At 43.6% G+C, this 16,176-nt stretch overlaps 2 protein-coding genes and 1 long non-coding RNA gene across 3 annotated transcripts; 2 read left to right on the top strand and 1 right to left on the bottom strand.

Annotated features, from left to right (window-relative positions):
• The first annotated feature begins 1,314 nt into the window (after nucleotides 1-1,314).
• rprd1b (regulation of nuclear pre-mRNA domain containing 1B) lies at nucleotides 1,315-6,942 on the top strand. The gene is made up of 7 exons (XM_030118535.1): nucleotides 1,315-1,950; nucleotides 2,630-2,759; nucleotides 3,169-3,302; nucleotides 3,867-3,985; nucleotides 4,156-4,282; nucleotides 4,829-5,004; nucleotides 5,272-6,942. The coding sequence occupies exons 1-7, from the start codon at nucleotides 1,800-1,802 to the stop codon at nucleotides 5,419-5,421; spliced, it is 987 nt and encodes a 328-aa protein (XP_029974395.1). The 5' UTR covers nucleotides 1,315-1,799; the 3' UTR covers nucleotides 5,422-6,942.
• Nucleotides 6,943-8,012: 1,070 nt separating this feature from the next.
• Nucleotides 8,013-11,898, bottom strand: LOC115408520 (protein-glutamine gamma-glutamyltransferase 2-like). Its single transcript, XM_030119332.1, has 10 exons — nucleotides 11,844-11,898; nucleotides 11,499-11,631; nucleotides 11,222-11,325; nucleotides 10,482-10,570; nucleotides 10,187-10,353; nucleotides 10,038-10,113; nucleotides 9,434-9,617; nucleotides 8,877-9,037; nucleotides 8,661-8,797; nucleotides 8,013-8,524 (listed from the first exon to the last, which is right to left on the bottom strand). The coding sequence occupies exons 1-10, from the start codon at nucleotides 11,896-11,898 to the stop codon at nucleotides 8,377-8,379; spliced, it is 1,254 nt and encodes a 417-aa protein (XP_029975192.1). The 3' UTR covers nucleotides 8,013-8,376.
• A 2,837-nt stretch (nucleotides 11,899-14,735) lies between these two features.
• LOC115407990 (uncharacterized) lies at nucleotides 14,736-15,962 on the top strand. Its single transcript, XR_003933721.1, has 4 exons — nucleotides 14,736-15,437; nucleotides 15,562-15,609; nucleotides 15,696-15,848; nucleotides 15,934-15,962. It is a non-coding gene; the product is annotated as an uncharacterized LOC115407990 (long non-coding RNA).
• Nucleotides 15,963-16,176: the final 214 nt, after the last annotated feature.

The following is a 16,176-nucleotide window of genomic DNA, read 5'->3' on the forward strand; positions in this document are numbered from 1 at the left end:
AATTATAGCACACTTGAGTTGCAATTCAATGTGAATGGAATTGTTGTCCTATTTAGAGGCATGTTATACTTGTAGTGTTCATTTTGAATTGCTGTATTGAGTTAGCTTTAGCATTCATTTTGAATTTATTTTGCTCCAGTGGCTATTTGAGACTCAGCCTTATTTTATTTCATTTTTGAATAGTGCACCAGGCCGAATTGGTTTGCTGGGATGTACTTAAACTTTTTCTTCTTTTTAATTTCATTAATGAAACACACTGAAAGTGTTATTTGAGTTGCCTGATTGGGCTTAGAATTTATTTTGGGCAAGACGTCCTGACTTAGCTTTCATTCATCATCAAAATAAATGTGGATTTCAAATCTTCTCTTCTCGGTGTTTTCATTTGATGAGTCATGCACTACCATTCTGTAACGTCCTAGGATTTGAATTCTTCACTTTGGGGCCTAAAACAGGTATGAGACTAAAAGATTAATTAGATTAATTAATTACAAATCCTGTAATTAATTAGATTAATTTTTTGATCTCATGACAGCACTAATTCTTACATTTACGAGTAGCTTGATCAAAAGCTGAACTGCAATGAAAAGATCTAAAAGCTCACTTAAACTTTTGAAGCCTTTTGTGAACTCAACCTCTGTTGCTGTTTTGCTCTCATTTCATCTCTACAGCAGATACAGACCTGAAACTTGAACTATGATTCCTCTGGAAACTATCAGAATCTGGCAGACTATTTTCATAAACATCTCCAAACGGGGAGTAGCTTCAGGAAAGGTTCTTCCAAATTCAAATTATGACTTTCTGTCAGAGGTGTGAACACATTCAACAAATCTCATTTTATTCACAGTAAATTTTACCAAATGATGATGCTTGAGTGACTGTCTTAATTGGACAGACACTGGCTGTGTGACCTTTACACCCTCGGAGCCTTTGTGAACAGTTCTGAGGATCAAATCTGGGTTCTGATATAATGAGTTCCCTTTTAACCTAAGAAATTTAAATTTCAGGAATTTTAGGACTCATACTTAGAATTTGGAAGCGCCATTGGGCCAGTAGTTATCACAGTTGCTCTACATTGCACAAAATATATGAAAATAAGAATATCAAAGCATAATACTTTGAATTAAAATAAAAATATTGTGAATATTTAAAAATAAAATGATCCAATAGTACGAATTTACAATGAAAACACAGAATACACGTTTAACAAAACACACCAACAAATAAAGGGGATACAGAGAGGAGAGAAATTCATTTCTATGTAATGACGTAGAGGATACGCGACGTGGAGTACGTCATCAACGCGCGACGAACGCGTCGAGGTGAAAGTGCAAGCTGCCATTTTTCGGTACGAGTCAATTTGGTGAGTTTTAAGCGCCCAAAGCGTCGTGTGCGCCTCACCCCCAGACCTCTGCGGGTTTGCTTCATGTTCCGCTGCGTCGGGACACCTTCAGCACGGATATAACGGAGGCCCGGGGCGTTTAAAGTGTGTTTCGGGGGCGGACTCGCTGCTCTGCAGATGGCTGCTTAGCGCGGTGCTAACGTTAGCTGCTAACGTTAGCCGCTCCTGTAAACAAACCGTGCAAAGGAAACAGCTGCTGGTTTAATAACTCACAAAACACAGGGCCGCTCGGTGCTTTATCAGGGAGACAACACGAAATCTGAAGTATCGTCTTCTGGATACCGAGAAGCTGCAAGCAAGTTAGCCTCTCAACTCCAGTTTTGATGACACTGCGAGTTTCTCCAAAGTAGCTCGGGGCAGAGTTGCTTTTGAAGCGGGTCGGAGGGACTCTCGCTACGGCATGTCTTCCTTCTCCGAGTCGGCCCTGGAAAAGAAGCTGTCTGAGCTGAGCAGCTCGCAGCAGAGCGTCCAGACACTGTCTCTGTGGATCATCCACCACCGAAAACACTCGGCTCTCATCGTCAAAGTGTGGCACAGAGAGCTGAAGAAAGGTGAGAGCAAGCTGCAGCATGTGGTAGTGTGTGTGGCGCGCAGTCAAACACGCATGTCTCACTGGAGATGTGCTCCCTTTCAGTAGACTCCTTCTTAAATTAGATTGAACGTGCAGAAATAGCATTTGCTTTTCTCAGACCAGTGTGCGATGGTTAATCATTTAATACCACTGGGACTGTTAATACTGTCAACTCTTGTGCAAGTTTAATGCATCTTTCCTGTCTTAAATACTTGTAATTGCTTCAAAAATGATGCTATTTCATTTGAAAACGGGTATGGAAAATGCCAAGTTCGCATCGTTTCGTAGGTACCGAGATTAAAAATGTCAGTTGTCTTGCTAAAAGCATTACTTCAAAGTAACCTTGTTCAAACACCTTGAAAGGTCAGGAAATTGCTGCTGCTGATGTGGAGAATGCACTGCTCGAAGTTTTACATGTAATTCTTTTAGAGAATGATCGGTCTTCATACTTGTCATCTTCCTTTGCATGAAGAGGAAGAAATGAGTCAACTGGACATGATATAAAATTGATTGGTCATGCTTGCAGGTCACTGATCGAGCTGGGATATTTCTAGACATTGCATTAAAACTAGAGAAATGTTAATCTCTCCAGGAATCTTTCAAAGTATAGTGATTGCTTTTAAGTGATGAAAGTGCAACTTGTTCAACGTTTGTTTCAGCCAAAAGCAACAGGAAGCTGACCTTCCTTTATCTGGCCAACGATGTTATCCAGAACAGCAAGAAGAAGGGACCGGAGTTCACCAAAGACTTTGAGTCTGTGCTCGTCGATGCTTGCTCCCATGTCGCCAGGTACATTGCATGCTGCCACTGAAGATGTGTGTGAAGATTCTGTAAATGAGGGCTGCAGCTGGCCATCAGTCTCCACATCTTTGATATAGCATGTTTTTCCATCTCTCATGTAAATTACTTCATGTTGAAAGAGAATTTTTTTCCCTGATTTGTGCACAAAATATGATGCGTAAGTGGTGTTTCAGTCAGAGGCCATTTCTAAGCATTAGTAATGATGAGGTGGAATTAGTATAATCATTTTTGTACCGCAGAAAGGGGTGAAAGTCGAAACAGATGACAATATGTTTAATGTGTTTTATACATATTTCTGTATCAAAATGCAGTTGAGAGGACTTCAGTGGAAACGTCTTTCATCTTCCCCTCTTCTTATATGTGTGTTTGTGCTGATTTCTTGTGTTCTGCTCGGCAGGGAAGCAGACGATGGCTGTAAAAAGCACATGGAGAGACTTCTGAACATCTGGAAGGAGAGGAGCCTCTACAGAGCTGACTTCATTCAGCAGCTCAAGCTTGCCATAGAAGACTCGAACAGCCCGAGACCCTCAGGTTCGTCTGAAGTTCACACATCCATATTTTGATAGTTTAACTTTAGTCTGTAATGGCTGAAGTAATATCAACACCAACACAGACAATAGTGGATTTGAGTTCATGCTGCTGAATGCATGACTTCAAGTGCCAAATTCATTGACTGTTAGCTGTTTTCAGGCATTTTAATTGATCTTTCAAAATGAATGAATAAATTCAGAACAGCTGTAACTTAACAGTGATATGTATGCTAATAATATTTTTAGTCTCAGAAGTCAGACGTGGAAATCACAATGTTGAGAATCATCTTGAAGGATACTTCGACAATCAAGAGGTTCTTATTTTCTCAATGGTGGAATTTAAATGTTGAACATTTAATTTATAAACTAAAAGAGGGATTCAAATAGTTTTGCTCTTACAGTGAACTGAAGTTATTGTAAAATTGTTACTGTAGAAAATATTGAAAAGTTTGCAAGTTTTTTAATAACAAAAATAATTTTGATCAACTCTTTCAACAGCCTGCTCATGAATCACTACCGTCATTTAGTGATGTTGTGTTTTTTTTCTCTAAACCTGACTTGACAGAAGACAAGAGGGCTGTGAAACGAAGCTATCAGAAGATCCAGGAGGATGAAGATGATGAAGACGACGATTACAGAAGCCACGTTTCTCCTCGTAACACAGACGCTTCTGCGACTCAGCTGGTAAAGACGCCAAAATACAACTTCAGGGTTTTATTTCACTCCTGGCTCCAGTCCAGCACGTCTTTTTTCTTGTTCTTGCTTCTCCTTCCACTTCTACTTCCCTCTCCCACACTCTGTTTTTATTGTCCTCTTTCTGCTTCCTCCTTCTTCTCCTCTTCTCACACGGGCAGACTGAGGAGCTGGTTAAGGCGCTGCAGGACTTGGAGAACGCCGCGTCGGGCGACGCAGCTGTTCGCCAGAAGATCGCCTCTCTGCCGCAGGAAGTCCAGGATGTTTCCCTGCTGGAGAAAATCACCGGTGAGTCGAACAGGGTGGGATTCTACTGGGGTGCAAAGCAATATCGAAACTACTTTAATTTCTCTTGACTTGTGGACCACATGATTGAGAATTCACTTTACGATACTTGTTTTTAATCTGACATCCATATCCATTGTTGAATTACCTCAATCATGCAGCCTCAACGGGTTGCTTATACGCTCATCTCAGAATTCTTTGTGGTTCTGTTATCTTGGTTAGTAACCAGACTGAGTGATTTCAGATTTGAACCCCAGATGTCACTTTTGTGCTTGATTTGATTTGATACCTGATCCTCACTGTGAATTTTAATATCTTGATTGTCAAAGCACTTTATGGTGATGCCTGTATGGCGCTTATTGGATGAACGGGAGTTGAAAAGAGGTTTACAATGTTTTTGTAGCAATATGTTGTGAAGTAAAGTTAAAAATATACTGAAGAATTGAGCTGAAGCACAAACAGTGAGTGGAGCAGTGGATTGTACTTGAAGCCTGCCCGGGGCAGAGATAAAAACTCTGACATGAACAATCCACTTTGACTCCAATCTAGACAAGGAGGCAGCGGACAAGCTGTCAAAAACGGTGGACGAGGCCTGTCTGCTGCTGGCCGAGTACAACGGGCGGCTGGCCGCAGAGCTGGAGGACCGCAGGCAGCTGGCCCGAATGCTGACAGAATACATCGGCAGCCAGAAGGAGGCGCTGACGGAGAGGGAGAAGAAGCTGGAGGTAAAGCTCGATGGACAACTCCAGCTGAGCTCATTGTGATTTCGAGTGTTTTCACGTCAGGACACAATTCGATTGGATGGGGAATGCAGAAAACTTTCACACCTTCGTTTGTTTTGGTTCACACTCGTGTAGTTGCAGCAGCTCCTCCAGTTGAGCCATGACTCTTGAGGTCCATTCACTGCTTTTGTAATTGATGCTGTGTAATTTTCTGTGTGAATGCTTCCAGTTGAGTCCCGCAGTGTAACTCCTGCCATCTCCCTCCTGCAGGAATATAAGCAGAAGCTGGCGAGGGTGACCCAGGTGAGGAAAGAGCTCAAGTCCCACATCCAGAGTCTGCCTGACCTCTCCCTCCTGCCCAACGTGACCGGGGGCCTGGCCCCGCTCCCCTCAGCTGGAGATCTCTTCTCCACCGACTGAGAGACTTGTGTCCGGACAGCCTGCTGCCCCTCCCACCTCCCCCCCAGCCAAGCTCAGCCCCTCGTTTGAGTCACCAGAACTTCTCCCAGCCGTAACCTTCAGGCGAGAGGACGCGTGTGGTCAGACCTCCCGGCGTAGGTGCCGTCCCTCCTCCAGACGCAGAGCTGCAGGGCGTGAGGCGGTGGGGGTGACGGAGGACGGCTTAGTCGAAACGCTTCGCAGACATGAGTGGACTCTCTGTCCGCCTGGACTTTCTTCCCATGCACCTGCTTTGTTGCATTAAAGATTCCACTTCACCAGCTTGGAAGGAGTTTGTTTACCCGATTGTTTTTATTTAGTTTTAAATACTGCAGATGTCAGAGTGATTCAGCTGAAGGGGGGGGGGGGGGGGGGGGGGCAGCGCGTCAACAGAAATGTCCGTTCTCACAACTACAGATCCTGCATGAGGTACGGGGGCTGTGCAACAGTTTTCAGCGGGTGTTGGGAGAACGCCGTGGAAAATCAAGAAAATGTAAAGTGAGCAATGAGAGGGGAAATCTGGGTCAGTGTTGACACTAATGACTCTGATTTGCCTTTGTATTGTGCTGAATTCCTTCACACCTGAAACCTTTAGCGGAGCGTTGTACGGCGACGTGCCCTGCTGTGTTCTGACAGGTCGTGGCGACACTGTGAGGAGGAGGCACCCTTCAGTCGTTTCATTTTATTTCTAGTTTTCACTTGGTTTCATTTAGTCCGATAGATGCTTTTGATGTGTGTGTGTGTGTGTGTGTGTGTGTTTGTATGTATCATAGTGAAAAATGTCACACTGGGTTCAGAGTAAAGTCCTTTCAGGTGTTTATGGAGTGTTTAATGTTTTTTGTTTTTTTGTCCCGTTAGCCAACATTTTTCATATTTTCAGACTGAAAGCAAACAAGCCTCACAGTTTGTTCTCATGCTGTCGTTTGGGCAGACGTACCGACTGATGTAGTGTAAGAAGAAAACTTCAGTTTTACTCAAGAAATCCATATATTCTGAAGAAAGTTTGCTTTCAAAGGCTCGGGCCCCATCTGTAGTTGTTGGAGTGACATATATGAAAGACTCCAACCTAAAGTATTTTCTGAGACGGAAGACCTTGGAAAGAAGAGTCATATTGTAGCCTTTTAAAAACTTCAACAATGACTTAGACAAAAAAATCATTACAGGTTGCATTGATTGTATATTGATGTGATATTTCCCATGTTAAGACGATATTTGGATGGATCAGGAATGACTGGTGTCATATTTAACAATCCTACCTGCAGATTTCCTGTAGTTAAATATAGAGCAGATTGACTCTTGCAGCCATTTTCACCTCATGCTTTCTTTGGTGCGACTGCGAAATCAGAAGGTTTACGTTGGAGGTTGAGTGGAGTGAATTTCTTCGATACTTTTGTCTGTAGTTTCTTTTTCACAGCTTTCTGTGAAGACTCAAATCAAGCAAACCAAGTTCGTTTTCATTTGTCCTCAAACAGATCAGGAAAGCACTGGATTATACGTTTTTTGGAAAAAGGTCAAGCCAATTTTTTTTTTTTTTTAATCTCAGAAGCACATGATGGATAATGAAAGTGTAACTGCACATTCAGATCTCTCAGGTGAGACGTGCAGTTGAACGTATTTTTTGTAAGTCGACTCTTAGCAGCATCTCCTGGCTGCCTCCAACACAAATCTGCAAGTTCCAAGAGTGTTTATTAAAGCTATGGATGTTGTCTAAGACTCTGGATGTTACATGTCAAAAATAGAGGAGTTTGGACTCATTTGATTAGTTTCTGGTTTAAAGGTAAATGCAGAATTGTCCAGTTTGACTGCTGTTTACAGGAAATCCTCCAGCATCGTTTCAACCCAGACGTGCTTCACTGTCGACTTTATTTAGATATTTTCTGACCCATTGGCGGCGTGGTACTGTGTATTCCTCTCTGTAGAGTCATGCTGTACTACCAGAGCTCTGCCACTAGTGGGGGTGTTTTTCCTGTCATGGAGGTGAATCGGTGGATGCAAATAAACTGGAACCATCTGAACAAATGTGTGTTTTACCTAAACTTTCTTTACCAGAAATACATTTGCCCTTAACGCTGCTGTTCAGTGTAGTTTTCTTCTCTCTCTAATGGTGCAGTTATCTGGAGGTTTATCAATACTGAGTATAAAGCATGTCCACAGGTTGGAGACGATAAGTGTCGAGCTTTGGGACCTCAGCAAGGGAGTGTTTCAGCCAGCCATCAGAGAGAATAAACCTGTGGCATGAAGTACCAATAAAGTAGTAATAACAGGTGGAGGCGTTAAAGAGTGTACATCTCCCTTGCACAGATATATTAGTAGTACTTGTTAAATCATTGCGTGTGTTTTGTTGTGTAACCACATTTCATTTTAAGCATCAGAAAATGTTGTGTGGTTCACACTTGATTTTGTAGAAGGTGTTCAGTTTGTGTAATTTTTTTGCACAAGTAATGATGAAGCATGGCGTGGTCTGAATGTCAGGCTCCCCTCACACCTCAGCTTTAATTCATCAGATGTACCAGAGTAGAGCACGACTCCACTGACAGAGCAGAATAAATAAATAGAAAAGAAAACAACCCACACACAATTTAAAACCTTTATTTTCTCTGAAAATTTCTAAAAAAAATGAGTCTTCCCTCTAAACAAATGACTTTACTTACAGCTATAACAGTGTTCCAACTTCCAGTGAAGTCTCTGAAATCTATGAAAACAAACCATGTCTGATGTTAGAATACTTAGAGCTATTTATTTCCCACTGTAGCCTGGAATTGAGGTGCTGTGCACAACTGGGTTGTAAATAAAATGTCCAAACTGTGGGCTGAATAATGTGTGTAGTACAGCAACATGTTAAAAACGTGAGCATCACAGTAGCCACTGCACTATGTGAAAACCCCAACAACGATGCTAACGTTGTTGATCTCACGAAACTACAGAAACTACACTGATTCATTGTTTCACAACCACATCGATGAAGCTCTTAATATTCTTCAGTTTGTTGCTGTCAAAGTTGGCCAGCAGCACGGTGGAGCCAGCAGCGCCAGGACTGAACTCAACGCTGGCTGTGGCTTCTTGGTTCGGGCCCACAACTCCGATCCTGCAGGCATGAATCGAGCGAACAATGAGCAACACCAACCAGACATCTGCTGCCTCACAGTCCAGGGCTGCACACACTGAGACACTTTTACAGTGGCAATCAAAAGACATCTGCACTTAGCAGCTGGCGAACGTACTTGACTGTGATGGGTTTTCCGCCGGTGAGGCCGACTCCCTCCACGGTGAAGCTGCAGTCCTGCAGCGGCTCTGGTAAAGGGTTCAACAGCGACAGCTCCACCTTCACAGGCTGGTTCACCGCGGCTTCTCCCTCCAGCTGCAGGTCAGCACAGATCATCGGCTCTTAAATGATAACCCGCAGTCAGAAGTCATCAGTACAGCCCGGCCTTCCTTACCGAGATCTTCAGGTCTGGCTCGTCCAGCACAATCGTCTTCTCCGCCTTGTGGAAATCCACGGTCTGCTTGTCGATGGCGATGGCCGAAACCAGGATCAGCCTGTCCGAAGTGATCACTGGGCCGTAGGCGTCGTACTCCAGTTTCAGGGCCAAGCGCTTTTCTGGACAAACACATACAAATGTGAGTGTGAACGTGCACTGTAGACGGGGTTAGTTAACACACCCGGTCCTCCCACAGCGGGTATCGAACCCGGTTCCCTCAAGCTCACGGTCAGGACGTACGACTGTGTGGTGGCTGTTTGGTTTGGGACTGTTGCTGACTGTTGTTGAGATAGTGTGTCCTCCCTGGTTCTCTGGCTCAGCCGGACCTTTCTATTTGTATTTTATGACACAGGGGACAGGCCGGGGGGGCAGGGGGCGGGGTGGGGGGCTGTGAGGGGCGGGCGGGCAGGACGGCCTCTGCTTATAACCTCCAACTGTGCTGCGTTTCACTGGATGAAGAGGGCTCCACAATTAGAGAGAACCTGTGTGATGGTGGCAGCGGGATTCAGGCTGACCTTCTCCAGAGGGCACCTCCACCCTCTCCGTAGCAAAGCCGCAGCTATCTCCGAGCTTTCCGTTGTAGCCCACCGCTTTGGCGAAGAAGAGCAGGTTGCAGGTCCTTGCCTCCATGCAGTTGTTCGTCAGGACGGCGAACACCTCAAAGTTTGAGCCCACGATCATGTTGTCCGACAGCTTGACCTAAAATCAGAATTTAAACTCCTTTTTAAATATGTATGATACTGTTGTGCTTTGGGAAGGTTGAACTACATGTGTTATTTTAAATATGATATATTTTAAAGCTTTGGAAACTATTGATTGACTCTGGTTTGTGTTTCAGGTGCTCCTTTCCAGGGTCACACAGATCAGACTGAACTGTTGTTTGATTGAGTTCATAGTAGGACAGGTTTTATGTGAGACTTCCTTCCAGACACAACCCGGGCTGCTGAATGTTTAAGGCTGTGGAAAGAAAAACACACCGTACATGAGCTCTGTCCACTTCTGCTCATGTTCTAGTTTCTGTTTGTCAACTGTCAGCACATGGTGGGAAACCTTTTTGGAGTCCACAAAATATCTACTGAAGACCTTTCAGATTTCATTAAAGAAAAACGCGATGAAAACCTTGAGATGGAGTCCGGGTTGTTCTCCTCGCTGCTGCAGCTTGGTGTGGTGTTGGGCCTTCTCGAACACGTCTCTCCTCCTCGGAGCCTAAAAACCAGGAGAATTAGTCTCAGCGTGAAATGAAAGTTGATTAAAACGACCAGACATGCTGGTGAGCAGCACCTTCTGGGTACTTGTACTGGTGTGTGATGTCCCGCCTGTCGTCTGAGCCCACGGCTTTGGTGCTGATGAAACGTCCCACAGACTTGGTCGATCCACTGAACTGCACAAATTCTCCGCTTGACAGGCGCACCAAATCCACAACATCTGCATTGACCTGAACACACGTGAAAATGCCATGTAGTGTTATTGTTTTTAAAGATTTTACAGGCTTTACACTGTGTGACTATCTGCAGCAATTCAGTACATCTGTTGTGTATTTTATTACAATAAGTTAAAAGTCACCTCGGCAAAAATAAAGGGTGCGTCATATTTCTTGGTCATCTCGCCTTCCCTGATGGCCTTCAGCGACGCCGGTCCACAGCAGAAAACCCCTGACAGCATCAGACACAGGAGGCTATTGACTGTCTGCTCATTCATACACAAAGATTATCAGCTGTGAAAAAAACAAAAGTGATTCACTGTAAAACCTGAAATAACAGAGACTATGACGATAAGTATCACATCCATATCAACAGAAGCCAGAGAGGACGTTCCTTTTTGAACCAGGTGTAAACGTAAAAATAAAACAGATTTTTGTTTTCTTTTAACTGTGTCAAGGAGAACTATCTTCATGTGACTTCTGTCATGTGAACATGCCAAGCAGTCACACGTCTGAAATGTGACATTTCCCAAATCTGTGGCCGCAGCCAACTGCAGCCGACCACAATGGTAAAATACTCAGAGTACTCATGCAACCCAGACATGGAAGTGTGAATACAGAGGAAACGACTGAGCTCAGCATAATAATAAAAGGCAGTTTGATTGTTTTTCTCACAATGATTGCGGTTTCGTTCTTAGCTTCAGCAGAGTCGAACCATTAAAAAATGGCAGCTTTACCTTTTTTGAAATTATGGAAACAAACAGAGAAATGTACGTATTCTTTCTTTTTTAAATATATTTTACATAAATATTGAAGAAACAGAGAGAAGCTAAGCCCTTCCTGAACTGACCAGTTCAGTCATTTTTCCTCATGACCTCTTTACCGTCACTTGTCTCCTGAGGGGTCGGGTCACTGGTTTGCCACCCATCGAACTCCGTCCCCAAGTCTGGACGGGTCATCCAACTATCCACCCAGACATGGAAGTTCCTGGAAATGAGCGTCAACTCGGATTCAAACTCAAACTGTTTTTCGAACTACGGGCTGAGATCTGAAGTTGGTCACAGTTTAATGAACCTGCTGGTTCTGATTTACCTGTTTGTCATGGTTTCACAAAGTCACCATAATGAAAAAAGGAGCGAGCGCGCATTAGCACGACTCACCAGATTGAGTCGCCGCTTGAAAGCCTTTCGCCATCCTCACTGTACAGGTTTTCTATCAGCAGGTTGGCGTCAGTGTCATGAGCGGATCCAAAGTTAGTAACCACTCGACACGGGATGCCCAGGGCCCGGGACACTGGAGGAGGGACGAGAGGCACAGCACAACACGCCCGTTCACTGAAGCACATGCTCCAGATAGCGTCCGCCATCACAGATAAACAAAGACATCAAAGCAAACGGAGTGAAGCCTCCAGACACTGTTCTTATACCGAGATATTAAACTTGGAAGAGAATATGTGGAATATGAGAATATGTACTACGCCGAAAAAGAGCGTTATATACCTTTACCGGACTCAGATGCCCCCGGAAGAATTGTTACATGAGGAATGGTCTCTATCCTCATACGGCGTTGGAGGTAGCTGGGGATTTTTCTTCAAATATGACATTGGCGAACTCTGTCTTTATCAGTTGGACGGCAATGAGAAATTTGGGCCTTTTTCGTCTCAGACAGCTGTCTCATCGAACGATTGGGGTGTTCTGACGATGCTGCTTGACAGGTATCACAGCTGGTGCACGAGGGATAAAGATTCAGGAGACTGTGCCCGCTTAACACAGTCTCCTGATTCACAAATTGATCAGCGAAAGATGAGATTCTGTGCTGTATGGCAGACTAAAACAGTGGCGTGCGGTCGGTGGTTTTTCCGTGCAAGCATGCAATCGTCAAACGACGAACGGTCGACAGATAGTTTTGTTTTGGAAACCTTTAACAGTGAGTGCGGAGTATACAGAAAGATTCTTGACTTACCATTTGATGCAATGATAGAGAAGATGAAAGAAAATGGTGAAAAAATAACCACTCTGTTTCACAACTCGCGTGATTGGAGAGAAGTGGTTAGCGTGAGAAGAACACTTACGTTTTAAACCACGCCTTCTGCCTCGTACATGTCGTCGAGGACTATTTATTGAGAGGTGGGAGAAGTTGTGGCGTCAGTACATCTGTTATTTTTTTCTTCCTCGCCATATAAAAAGGAGCTCTCTCTCGACTTCAGCCATGCAGAAGTACAGCAACAGGAGATTTTCTGCCGGGTTCAAGCGTCCTCACCCGGGGTACCCTGATCTGCTGAGTGAGGACTCTCTGCCTTTATTTTCTGAAACCCTCAGCCAGGAAGAAGAACAAGAAGACTTTCAAGCATTTTCTCCATCATTGTTATCATGCTCTCAGAACCCGAATATTTCTGCATACGGACCATCCTCTGTCCTGAACGAGGATGAGCTGACGTGCGACTGTCCTCATGCCCTCAGCCACGAGGAAGCTGTTTCATCATCATCATCATCATCTTCGTTGTCTCCCTGTTCTCACCCGACAACCGGCTTCAACAACGAGGAACTGGCCTGCAATTGTGATTTTGAAACTCTTCATCAGCGCAGTCTGGTGCAGGCGGGCAAGGCCGCTCCTGTGCAAGCGGAGGAGGGGGAGGAGGAGGAGGAGGCTGCCCCGGTCTTGGTCAAACCCGGGGGAGGTGCAGGGCCTACTTCTCCAAGTGCTGGAGAATCTGGAGAGGATGATGTCGACGGCTGGATCTCAGCTGGTCTGATCGGTACAGTGAAACTGGGTTTGCTTCACCTGCTGAACCTGGTGATAGGCAGCTACCAGAAGGAGACCTGTTACGGGTGCAGAACCAGTCACCCCAGTCAGAAGCATCACCCGTGTCTTGATGTTGAGACAGATGGCTATTTTTCGGAGCATTACGACCGCTTGATGGCCAGACTTTTCACACCCAAGCTGATCCCATCCATACAAAAGCTGTTGATCCTCAGGAAAATCCGTTCCGACGAGGAGAGAATCAGAGCGATCGTGGAAACCCTGATCTTTGAGCTCAAATCTGTTCGGAGAGTGGCAGAGCTGATCTGCGACTTTTACGACTCTGATGTCGGGCAGTCCGTGACCACTGATCAACTCTCTGCTGTGAGTGACTGCTGGAAGAGTGAGTGAAAAACAAGAAGAAGAAAAAAAAAAAAAAAAAAAGAAGAAGGAGGAGGAAAGATGGGGAATTTGTTAAGTCAAACTATCGAGCTAGATGATGTTATTTCTCAGCTGAAGAGACTTCTAACCAATGTTATCTGTAAGAGAGTCCTGGGTTGTGCATACAGTATGATTACCGATGCTGAAATTCAACGCATGGAAAAAATTCATGCTCAAGTCCGGTCGTGTCGGGGAGATGCAGCATGGTGGGTTATGGTGCAAAACACTATAACGAGTGCTTCCGATTCCAGTCTGTCCTCTGTATTTGCGGGAATTGTACACGAATTGTCTAAAGATTCTCTTTCTACAACTAAGTACCACATAATATCTTTGTACACGCTGTTTGTCGATGCCGTCTCACTCTCCATTCAATGCGGGCTCGGTCTCAGTCCTTCGGATGAAGTGGACAGACTTCATTCTGCTTTGCAGATGAATTTGGATTGTTCTATTCTGCGTAATGTGTTGGTGATGATAAAGCCGTATTATTACTAGTCAGTAGCGATTGATTTCACTCTTGTAGAAGTATTTCTGATTAAACTATGCCTCGAATAATAAAAATACTGTTGAAGTCTTCCCCCCACCGTCTGACTGACTGATCATTTACGACCGTACTGTAAGGGTGTGAGTGTTTGAAGCTAGCTACAGCTGCAGATTCTGGGTAGAAAACAAGACCTCACCATACAGAGACGCATAGGGTGTGCCTGATTTAAGGAAGTAGAAGGAAGTCACATCCGAGCGAGATGTCTGGGTGCGAGGATGGGAGCGGGGTGGGTTCTGATCTGAGGAAGTCAGGCATCCTCCGTAGGTGAAGAAAAAGAAGGGATCATAAAACGGGGGTAATCTAGTTCGACAGGTCTACTTCAAAGCTTTTATCAGATAGCATACGAGCAGGGGACGTCTGGGAGTCGATTGTGGGAACAGCATAGGAAGTTGTCTTATGAACAGGGTCACTCTGATAGAAAATTTAAAAAAAAAAAGAGTTTGTTTAGTTCAGATACAATATTTATATGCTATTCTTAGAAGAAAATTGATTGTGAGCAGGTCATAACTTTTCTCAGAAACAAACTATGATACCTGTGTCCGAAGGATAAAAAAAAAAAAAAAAAAAAAAAAAAAAAAAGATCTTTAAGTTTTCATCCTCTACTTTTTCCACTATTTCAACAGTCACATTCAGGAAGACATTACAAAGTACCACAACCCCATAAAAATCTTTTATTCCTCCTGAACAAAAGAAAAATAAGACAGTGAGTTCTACATATTTATTTTATCCGCTACTGTTCTCTCAACATCTCTTTACCCGTGAGCATGCGTCTTAGCATGTTTGTGTAATTATATTTTATAGGTGGATCCTATCAAAGAAGAATTTCTATCACCACCATGGACAGACAATAAGTCTATCTTTCTTCTATCTTGTATTGTTTGATCCGTAATCAGTTTCTCACAAAGAGTAAATCCGGTCTAATTTTAATTCGTACAAGAATCTTTGGGCTTCTCTTCACACCCTCACACTTCCCCCTCAGAAAGAATATTCACTTCCTCAAAGACCCAACCTCTCTCCAACACCTCATGCCGATCCTGTGATCTTATTGGAAGGATCAACAGTCATAAAAACCACAAAAAAACAAATGCAAAATAGCTAGCTAGCACGGATATAAGTGACAGTCAGTCACTTCAGCTTGCAACAGGCAGAGCGAGGAAGGAGAGAGAAGAAGAAGAAGATCACTGCTTGAGAAAAATACCAAACACCCCGTCAATAACACCACAAGATGGCCGGTAGGACGAATGGACTGGAAAATTATTTTCTCTTTGAAAAAGTGTGAGAGCGAGAAAACAAAGTGCATTTTAATATATTTTTCTAGACAAGACTAATTTCTTCGGTGAATCATCATCATCCACAGAGCCGACGACCCATTCTCGATGTAAGTACCATGGTTTTTAAATTTCATGTTATTTGATCAGACAAAAATGGACTTCTTTTTTTTTTTCAAACAAGTTTTTACCCCTGTTTAACTAAGTTTTTTTTTTTTTTTTTTTTTTTTTAAGTTGAAGAAGAAGAAGAAGAAGACTTTAACCTGACCCGGGATGATTTTGGTAAATTGTTAAATCAATCCTGTATTTAATTGAGAATAATCGTCTATGGGATCTAATGAGGTTTGTTTTGTTTTTACGATTGACAGATGAGCTGGACAGGCTCGATAATCAGACTCGAAATCTGACCTCGACAGCCAGTGAAGTCCCAGGACCTTCAAACACAGGCCGTCAGAATCTGACAAGAAATAGGTCAATTATCACGGATTCTCTACAAGAGTTATCCTCTCTCCGTACCAGGGGTAATTTTTTTTTTTGTTTTTAAATCTTCAGAGATCTCAAGACATTATGGAGGTCTCACTATCTCTGTTTTATTTAAATTTCCAGTTTTTCCTCCAAATCGAGAACACTCCAGGGACTTCTGGTTCTGCAGTAAGAGCTCGCTTTTCCCGGGGTAGGTTTACCTGATCTGATTCATACCTGGTTGTACATATGAGTATATATATATATATATTTTTTAAAGTAATTATTTGATGTCTCCTAGCTCTGAGCCGTTTCGACGACATTGATCACACTCAAGTCTCGGGAGACCTCAACAACCTCCGTACTTCCGGTAAGTCTTTTTTTTAA

The sequence above is a fragment of the Salarias fasciatus genome, chromosome 20 (genome assembly GCF_902148845.1).
Source record: "Salarias fasciatus chromosome 20, fSalaFa1.1, whole genome shotgun sequence".
Lineage (NCBI taxonomy): Eukaryota > Metazoa > Chordata > Actinopteri > Blenniiformes > Blenniidae > Salarias > Salarias fasciatus.